Raw genomic sequence first — 9,740 nt, forward strand, 5'->3', positions numbered from 1 at the left:
AGTGATTCTCCGGGGCAACGAATCGGCATCGCGCGCATTTTTCTCGCTCCTTCGCGTCTATTAAAGGGAAAAGAAATGAATGCTTCAGGTGACGGTGGGATTCTTACAATACCTCGTGTCGTATGAGATGATTGATGATTATTATTGTATAAAACTTCACTGTAAGCAGAAAGCGGGATGAAAAGGAGTTGATGACTTCCTAAAATTTGAGCTCGTAAAGGCCGAGTAGGAGACGAAGGCTGGATCGACTATAATATTTTCTAAGCAGTGCCTATTCTGTGGACCAGTGGATGAAGATGGTCAAGAACACAGGATAATGTGCATCAGTATTGTGTGGACCAGACCACAGGGCAATCTTCAGCTTCATTCTGTGAACAGTACCACTGTACAGTTGATCCTTAATGGTCTAAAGCAGCCTAAAACTACTAAAGCGCTAAGTTGGGCGAGTTGCTTACTGTATACTAAGGAATTCATTGTACTAGCGAACATTAAGACAGGGACACAGCTAAAGAGAAGACGAAACACACGCTAGAACTTCAACTCAGTTTATGCCACATAAACAGGAAAACACCAATAAATACATGAAAAAGGAATGGGTTATCGTAAAAAAAACGTAATGAAACACTATCACTCATATCACAGGCCACATTACAGCGCCGGTCCATATCGCATGGCGGACATTTAACAGACCCGTGCAAACAGCCTTCATCCTTCGCCCGCGCTCAAACACCTTCCCCTCTCCAAAAAATTAATTTCCTTTGCGGATAGTGCCAAAGACGGTGCGCTGACGCATACACCCCCCTCTCTTCCTATCAAAAAGGCTTCCACAATTTCTCGGTCGGTTTGGGAGGATGACCTGTACATTGTGCGCGTCCCGCAGAAATCTGGTGTGCACCCCTTACACCTACGGCAATGATCAGCCAGGTGGCCAGCCCCCATCTGCGCATTGACAGCCGCCTGGTGCTCTCTCAGCCTCACATTGAGGCACCTGCCTGTTTGGCCAATGTAGCACTTTTTGCACGACAGGGGGATCCTGTAGACCACCCCTGTCGCGCAATTCACAAACCTGCTTGTATGCCGCACGGCACAGCTGGGCTTGGAGCCGGGGTTATTAACCCTACGCACCATTTTTGACAGCCTCTCAGGGGCCGAAAAAACCACCTGTACACCACATTTCTCACCAACCTTTTTCAGGCGGTGGGACACTTGGTGTACCTAAAGCAAGGATACCACAGGAACTTTCTGTCTATGGCATTCAGAACCGGGCACGTGGTTCTGAATGCCGGGCACGTGGTTATGGCGAAGCCGGAACGGGCCTGGTTGAGAAAAACCTGGGCGCCACGGGATAAGCCCGGAGGCAGAGAATGCGGCTTCTGGGGTACTGATGACTGGAGATGAAGGCGCCGGTCATGTCGGCGCCGCTGGCGCTCCTCGTCAGGATCGAAGTGGGCTCCGCTGGCAATGGTCTCCCCGGGCTGACGGCGGTACGAGGAAGATGCCTCGCTCGCCAGCCTGTGAGCGCTTTCATTACCGGGATGCCCTCCATGGCCAGGGATCCACCGTACTCTTACGGGCGTGTGTCTTACGGGTTCAGTCTTTTTGTTACCCGGACGTTTCTGTTAATGGATGTTTCTGCGCAAAGAGGGGTTCACGCGCGAGCATAAATTGATTTGTTTCCGTAGAACGTTCGGTACTTTTTAAACCCAAGGGACATTCAATGTAATAATTGACAACTTGAGCACAGACTTACTGGCTCGAAAATCTGCGTACATAGTTTTTGGCAGAAATTACAAAGTATAGCGCTTGACAAAGACGTTCATAGCGATCACAACCTTTTCAGTCAATTTAGTTGGTTTTGGAAGTGCATCAGTGCGATCTCGACGAATTTTTTTCACTACCTAGAGAATTGCAGTTTCCAAGACAGAAGTGCGGGTGGTAGGCTCAAAATGTTACAGCAAGAAAAATGTGTTTATCCTACAGTTTCTATTGCTCTAAGGGAGTCTATTTTCGTAACAAACTGTGAGACTGAACACTGCTTTTTGAAAACTGCTTTTAATTAAAAACTGCTTACGCTATACCATCTGAAAGAAGAATTGATGTCTTTAGCCATCATGTCGATCGTAAGACAACTGCTGAAAGATATTTGTTTTGCCAAAGAAATATGTGAATTTGCGGGTGCAAAAAGGTATAACGGGCCGTATTAAATTTTCTACTTGTTCATGTTTTATCTTAGTGCTAGATTGTCTCATTTTTCTACCACTGTACAGTGTGAAGGAAGTCATTCTTTGTTCCCATTTTGTCACAAGTGATTGAGCCAGACGTGACTGCTTTTGTTAAATGTATTGAATGCAAAGGTTTATTTAGAAGCGAAGTCAATGTAGATGATTTGAATGGCTATTTCGATGTTCAAAGACTGCGACTACACATGTGTTTTCTTGAATTTTATGTCTTCTAACAAGGCTTAAAGTGTTTCTTTCGAAGAAAGTGCTCTCATGTTCTTTGGCCTGTCATGCGTGCCAATGCGGCATTCCGGTATTGTGAATTGGTGATAGACTGGCAAATAAACCATACTGACGTGCACATCAAGTAATAACCGTTAAATAATATAACGAAGAAAAATAAAAAATCAGTTTCCGGAAAGCATTAAAATTAAGTATATTTTTTCACTGATCCCTCATGAAAATGGACGTTGAGTTTTAATAGACTTCCTATTGTGTTTCTATAGAGTCAATAAAAAGTCAATTAAAACTCATCGTTTATAGACTGTGCTCGTTAAAAAGTCAACAAACTTTGTATTGCAAAACCTCAACCAACATTTTATTGCCTTCAAGACATTGAGTTTTAATACACTTCATATTGCGTTTTTATAGAGTGAACCAAATCTCCCATCTTAAAAACTGTGACCAATATAAAATCAATGAACTTTTTATTGCAAGAATGCAACATGAATTTTATTGCCTTCACTATATTGAGTTTTAACAAACTTTGTATTGCCTTTCTATAAAGTCGTTTGAACTCCGAATGTGTGGACTGTGGTCATTAGACAGGCAATAAACTTTTTATAACGAACACGCAGCAAGAATCTTATTGCCTTCGTTATCATGAGTTTCAATAGACTCTGTATTGCGTTTCTATAGCCCACCCACGGAGGTCTGGTAGCTTATCGGTGCATATATGTGGGGTGCTATAGCGTCGCCTGCCCCGCCTCATCAACCGAGATCGCGCGATGGACGTCCCATCACTTTGTCTTGGGAGCACTTGGGAGCGGTGGTGCGTGGGATGGCGGACATCACCGCCGGAGAGTTCGAGCCCCTGCAAAGCTCCTGTGTTAAAACTTGCCAGAAAACCTAACTCACAGGCAACAGGATATTACCACTATACTCAATAAGAATTTTATAGAAAGGTAATAGAGATAAATTAATATAAACTCATCAGACCTAGTATTAATTAATATAATTAATTAATATAATTAATAATATAATATATTATAATATATTATAATATATTATAATATAATATAATTAATTAATATAAACTCATCTGTTCAGACCTAGCTCATATGCAACCGGTTGTGATGACTGGGCGCAATAAGAATTTTATAGAAATTTGATTGAGATAAATTTAATTGAAACCTTTCAGAAACGGTATTCAAAGCTGACTCAAACGCAACAGGTTGATACGACCATACTCAATAATAATTTTGAAAAAGCTAATCCAGGCAAATTTAATAAAAACTCATCAAAAGTTCTATTCAAACTTCATTTACACGCAACACGATGTTACGACTATACTCAATAGGAATTGTAAAAAACATTAATTGCCACAAATTTAATAAAAATCCGTCAGAAACTGTATTCAAACCTCATTTCCACGCAACAGGCTCTTGCGACTGTACTCAATAAGAATTGCACAGAAAACCTATTGAATATATTTTATAAAAACCCCATAAGAAACTCATAAGAAACTACATTCAGAACCGATAAGGCCTACTGACTTGGCTCTATAGACTTTTAATTGAAACGCGGTGGCCAATTTGTAATGGAAACTCAATAGAAATATTCTATAGAATGTTTACAAAATGTTTATAGGATTCTTTTGAGCAATATCTATAACAAGTTTATAAAATCTTGGTAAAGATTTTTATGAGGGATCAGTGGTATTCAGAGATTTCAACGTCTTAATCCAGTCATAATTATGGTCATCATCGTTATTAGAGCCCCCACGATTACTTCAATGGGCCCCAAAGAGGTTGGTAGCCCCGGGCCCCTAAATTTCCTAATCCGGCACTGGGCACAGTCCGTGAAAATGTGCACACGGTGGTACGCGCGGTGATTGCATACCTGCAGAACGGAACGTGCTAGGCGTCGGGTGCCCTTTTGACGCCGTGCTGTTATGTAGGTGCTCTTCTGTCGCGTGCCCTTTCGTCGTGTGCTGTTTTGACAGCGCCCCTGTTGAATAGCGGGCAGCTCAAGGTTGGTGCTGTGCGGAATGGAGTCGACGATGTAGGGTGTGACGCTGCGTTCATTACTGTCTTCTACTACAGCTGCAAGTGCCACAGCGGCCGTGTGAGGTTGCCAGGAGGCGTCTCCTGCACATAATGCGTCGCATCTGTGGCACTTTTGGCGGTGCTTCGCAAGATATCGCTCGACGCCTAGTACAGGCAGTGCTGGTATCTAGAGCGGTCTACGGCCAAAGTAAAATGCTTACTGCGCGATAGTCTTATACTACCGTCTTATATACTCACAGCCAAATGTAAATGTCTAAGCCCGGTTTAGATGTTCATACTTGTCAACTTTGTTGAACAAGAACAAGACATTACGCAAATATAAGACAGGAAATTAGTACACAAGGGATATTTGCAGTGTTCCTATATTAAAAATTCATTGATGCTTGGTTTTTTGATAGGAAATGATATTCTACATCTACTGAACAAAATCGCCGCCTGCTGTGCCGGGCCACCTCCTGGCGGCATATGAGAAATCACGCGGCAACAACAAAGAAAGGTTCTACTAGCTAGGTTCCACGTTCTGCTTGTAACTCAGGTGGAGCACGGCCACGCGGTTCTATAAACCTTGAAGTCGGCCGCCTCGATTCACGCGCGTCTTCGCCGTACTGCAGCGCTGACATAGAGGAACACCGCCCGTAGCAGTGGAACGCAGTAAATTCAAATCGCCTTGAGCATACCTTTATTGTGTTTACCTTGGGATGAGCGTGACGGAACAGGAAAAGCATAACAGGTGAGCGGGAAAGCAAAGGGCATTTCCTTGGCAAATGTCTACAAAGACTATCGTCTTTTGTCGGCATTTGCAACGAAAGGAGCAGATACGCGGCCAATTTTTTTACGAGAACACGTTTACAGTGCGGTTATGGATTTATACATTGTTCTAAAAACGGTTGCTGAAAGAAATAAAACGCCGTGTTTTGATTAAAAAAATTAGCCCCATCTTCCCGAAGGGAACGCTGAGTAGATGCGGAGCATCTCGGGGTTCCGTTGTGTTTCCGTTGTGTTCGTAGAACTTCATCGGAAGAACGGAGTGAAGTGGAGTCAACCGCAGCAAGCGCTGAACTGAACGCGCGCAGCGCGCTACCCGATTTACATTCAAGGTTGAAGGAGAGGAGACGGCAGGAGGAGAGATGCGCAAGCGCCGAGCATGCGCCGCGAAAGCAGAAGCGAGAACGCGGGAGAAGCGAAAGCGAAGTGCACGCAGCTGGTACGAGAGAAGAAGTTGAAAGTTGAAAGTTGAAAGTTGAAAGTTGAAAGTTTATTGCGACAACATGTACAAGACTGGCTATACAGTTGTCGAGGGGGACGGTCAAAAAGGCTACAGGAAAAAAAAAAAAAGTGGTGGGAGTATCGCGCAGCTGTGGGAGAGAGGGAAGGAGGAGAGTTGCGCATGCGCAGTGTGAGTGCGGATGCCGACGCGGGACATGCCCAGACTATAAGATGCTCCGCATCTACAAGCAGACGCTCAGTCGAGGACATTTGTGGGGTACGTTTGCCATTTGTCGCCAACTGCAGCGGGACACAAATTCCTTTAAAAACTACATGTAAAATTTCTGCGCTTGTCTCTTTTATGGTTAATGAAAGCTTCCTGCTCATAAAAAAGAAAGGAACCGTTTACGTTTGGAGAAGTTATTTCAGCCGGAATTAGTGGCATTCATCTAGCTGGGTTTGTATTAGCCGCTAGTACTGCTGGTCTACGCCAGGGAGCTACAACCTCCTTGGTCTACGCCGCACGAGCCGGCGTTCGCACTAAAAGTGTGGCGGTTCCAAGCAGTTCGCAGCCTTCGTCAGCTTCGAAAACACATTGGTCTGCCCAATGAGCAGCGCCGCAACTCCTAATTAGCTGGTAATTTCGCCGCAAGGTGGCAGCACACGCAGCCTTTGTGTTTTCGTGCACGCCGTGCCGGCAATGAACCCACCAAATTAGACGCTTTGGTTAGAGAACATTTACACTACGCGCGTGCCACATTCAGTGCAACACGAAACGTATTTTTGAACGCTTCTTCCAACACTCCGCTTAGGCAAAGGCCTTCATGCCAGGCCACGGCGAAAACAAAACTGGCTGCACGATCCAATCCCTAGTAACTTCCGCAAGCCATCGAGTGCCAATCCGAATCCAAAACTGCCCATCGCGGCGGACGATCGTAGCGCCAGATTCCTCTTTAGTGATTATTGTATGAAACTCTATGAACGACGGGAGCTCACTGGATCTCAGTTGGCCTTACCAGATAGCGCTCCTTTCACAGGACCCGGAGCGCCTCTTAAGCACCTTTGCACTCTAAACACACAGCAACAGCTTTGTAATGAATTTTTTTTGCTATTGAAGCACTTAGGCAGATGAATTTCGATACTTCATCCGGATACCTTCGTTATCTATATATTCTCCTGTGAGATGTCCGAAAGCATTGCCCAATATTTTGCAGAATGCAGCGACGCCAAAAAACGTTTTGGTAGCCCCAGCCTTCATGTCTTAGTACAACGAATGTTTTGGTTCTTAGGTGCACCGACACCTTACGTTATGTAGGCATTTTCGTTGTACAGAAATATATCTTCATTTTGCAGGTTTAGAAGTATACATAGTATGAATACCATGTTAGGTAGATGTAATATGCTTTTTTGTTAAACCGACCAGTTCAGTATAAAGATGTTAGGAGTAGAGAAACTCTACTCTACTATTATTTTTGTATTAGGTAGTATACGGTAGTCTCCTGGCATGGTTTTGGGATCAGTGGGTACGAATAAAGCTTATTACACGTTCAATTAATAGCCATTCGACATGTGCGTGCAAGTTGTATATTCTTCAATGTGCACCCAGGGGAAAAATTTAAAGGAGATTATTTCAGCGATCAAAGTCGATTTCTCGGTGTCCTCGTGGCTAATTTCCAGAGAAGCATATGGTGTTGATGTTCCGAAGCCAGGTGCTTTACTTACGAGTAGAAATCAAGGGATGAGCCTCACGACAGCAGATTAATGAACTTGAAACGCCAAAGTCGAAGCTTGTAAACTTTAGTCCAAGAGTAGACCTAACGTGTTTTTGAATGCAAAATGGGATTCGACAGCCAGCAGCCGGTGAGGACCAAAGTTACTTTCAAATACAAGAACTGAATAAAAGCTTAAAATAACCAAGACCCGAGAGTGGAAGTACAAATTCCGCATTAGGTCTCCTGCAAGTTGAGCCTTTGGGCGCAAAACTTACATTGGTCAGCTCGAATGGTCTTTGCAATCGAGATTCAACCTTTAAAATTTGCGCTGGATCTATTGACGCTGCGCTTCCTCTTTCAGCGACGGCTCTACCAGTAAGAGCACAAGCACCTGATGAGAAGCAACCGCCCACCGCCACGTCTGCAGCCAACGTGGAGAAGTCGGTCGTATCCCTTCACAGCTCAAGTCTTCGGCAATTTCCATCGAAGTCAGTTCTGCGACTGCTTCTGGCCTGATGAATATGAGCGGCCTAGTTACCCGCTCGCGATTTGAGGCTGCAGAACTAAACTGCCTTTACTATGTTTAAATGATATCTTATCGAGGGTCCTCGGACAGTTTTTTTGTAACTGCTACTTTGTATTTATGTGCCTGCAGCACAATAAATGGGGTTTCTCGCCCTGAAAAATTCCTTTGTATAATGGTGCATCATACATGGGAGATACTGATCAGCGTCTGATTAAAATGTCGCAGGACACCTCAACACTCCTGGGTTGTGAATTCGAAATCTTGAATGCCCAGTTGAATACCTGACAGGCCAAGCTTTCTCCTTGCCTTTTAGGAGTAATTAGTAAAGTTACAGCTCGGGACACTTAGCTTTGCCATCTGCTGAATGTTTTCAAATAGCTTTGATCTGTATTTTACGCGTTACGCAACGGTCCTTCTTGCCACCATGTAATGATGGTGAATTTACCTGCTTAATTATTCGCTCTCCATCTACGATGCTCTGGCGCTTACGACCACCCCTCGCTACTGCCGTGTTCAGGCGCGCCCCATACAACAGTCCCTGGTATGGAACACCTCCTGGTATGAACGTCTCATGATATGCAACTGTCGCGTTGTGCTGTTCAGAGGAGTTGCGCTGCTGAGCACGAGGTCGCGGGTTCGATTCCCGGCCGCGGCGGTCGCTTTTCTGATGGAGGCGAAAAGCAAAAACGCCCGTGTGTACGAGATTTCGGCGCACGATAAAGATCCCGAGGTGGTCAAAATTAATCCGGAGCCCTCCACTACGGCGCGCCTCATCGCCTGCGTTGCGTCGGCGCGTTAAACCCTACAATCAATCAATCAATCAATCAATCAATCAATCAATCAATCAATCAATCAATCAATCAATCAATCAATCAATCAATCAATCAATCAATCAATCAACCAATCAACCAATCAATCAATCAATCAATCAATCAATCAATCAATCAATCAATCAATCAGCTGTTCAGAGGAAGAATCAGGTAAATTTATGCGGCGAGTGACACTTATTGCAGCATGTTTTTGGGTGTGTAGACGCTTCAAGGTAGTATCGCAGCCCGATTTCGCGCACATCGTTTTTTTGCCTCGCTTGCGCATTATCGTGCTTCCGATAAAAATCTGCGGAGTTCTGGACGCCACAGCAACGCTACTGAAGAAGCCGTTTTGTAGTGAAGGCTCTATTACAGATCGCAGAGACCCAGGAAATTCCTGAAACTAAATCTCAGCCGACGAGGAGTGAGCGCCTCATACGCTTGCGCGGAGTGAAAGCGTCTAATTGCTCGTTCGTTCCAAGGTGGGTCCGTAGACGGGGGTAGGTGAGTAAAAGTAAGGACGGCTGCCATTATAAATGTGGACGTTCACTGCGCTGTCTCGCAGCGAAAACCGAGCTATCGTTCGACAAAATTCGGCTTCAATGCGCACTTTGCGCGCTCCCTGCGCAGTTCACTGCGCAGAAGGCGCTGAGCTGCTCCTGTGTACTGCAGTACAATACGAGATGTTGTAGTTGCTGCAACAAAAGCGGCTGGCTGACAGCTGTTTTGCCAAATAAAGCTGTCACTCGAGAAACTTGGTTTTTCAAGTTGAGGGTGACCTACCGTTCTTAAAAAAGATCACGTGCGTCACGAAGACATGTGAACCGGCTTACGAGCTTCCACACGAACAGCAGGTGCCACCGTACTCCCTCCTCCCGAATTTCGTAGAGCAAAATATTTGGGCTGCTTCGTGCCGAACGCGATGACCATGCAAATAACGAAACATGCAGTGAAGTTCCTGTATGCTCACGCGGGAACAA

The 9,740-nt window shown here is 44.8% G+C and overlaps 1 protein-coding gene across 1 annotated transcript in view; it reads left to right on the top strand.

Moving 5' to 3' along the window:
• The window catches only part of LOC144146308 (protein fem-1 homolog B-like), a 29,207-nt gene extending 21,266 nt beyond the window's left edge, over positions 1–7,941 (top strand). The window contains exon 5 of the mRNA XM_077678293.1: positions 7,787–7,941. Coding sequence (XP_077534419.1) covers positions 7,787–7,941 — 155 coding nt within the window. The remainder of the gene's footprint in view (positions 1–7,786) is intronic.
• The last annotated feature ends 1,799 nt before the right edge of the window (positions 7,942–9,740 follow it).

This window comes from Haemaphysalis longicornis, unplaced genomic scaffold (genome assembly GCF_048455015.1).
Source record: "Haemaphysalis longicornis isolate Haplotype H1 unplaced genomic scaffold, Haemaphysalis longicornis Haplotype H1 scaffold_1, whole genome shotgun sequence".
NCBI lineage: Eukaryota > Metazoa > Arthropoda > Arachnida > Ixodida > Ixodidae > Haemaphysalis > Haemaphysalis longicornis.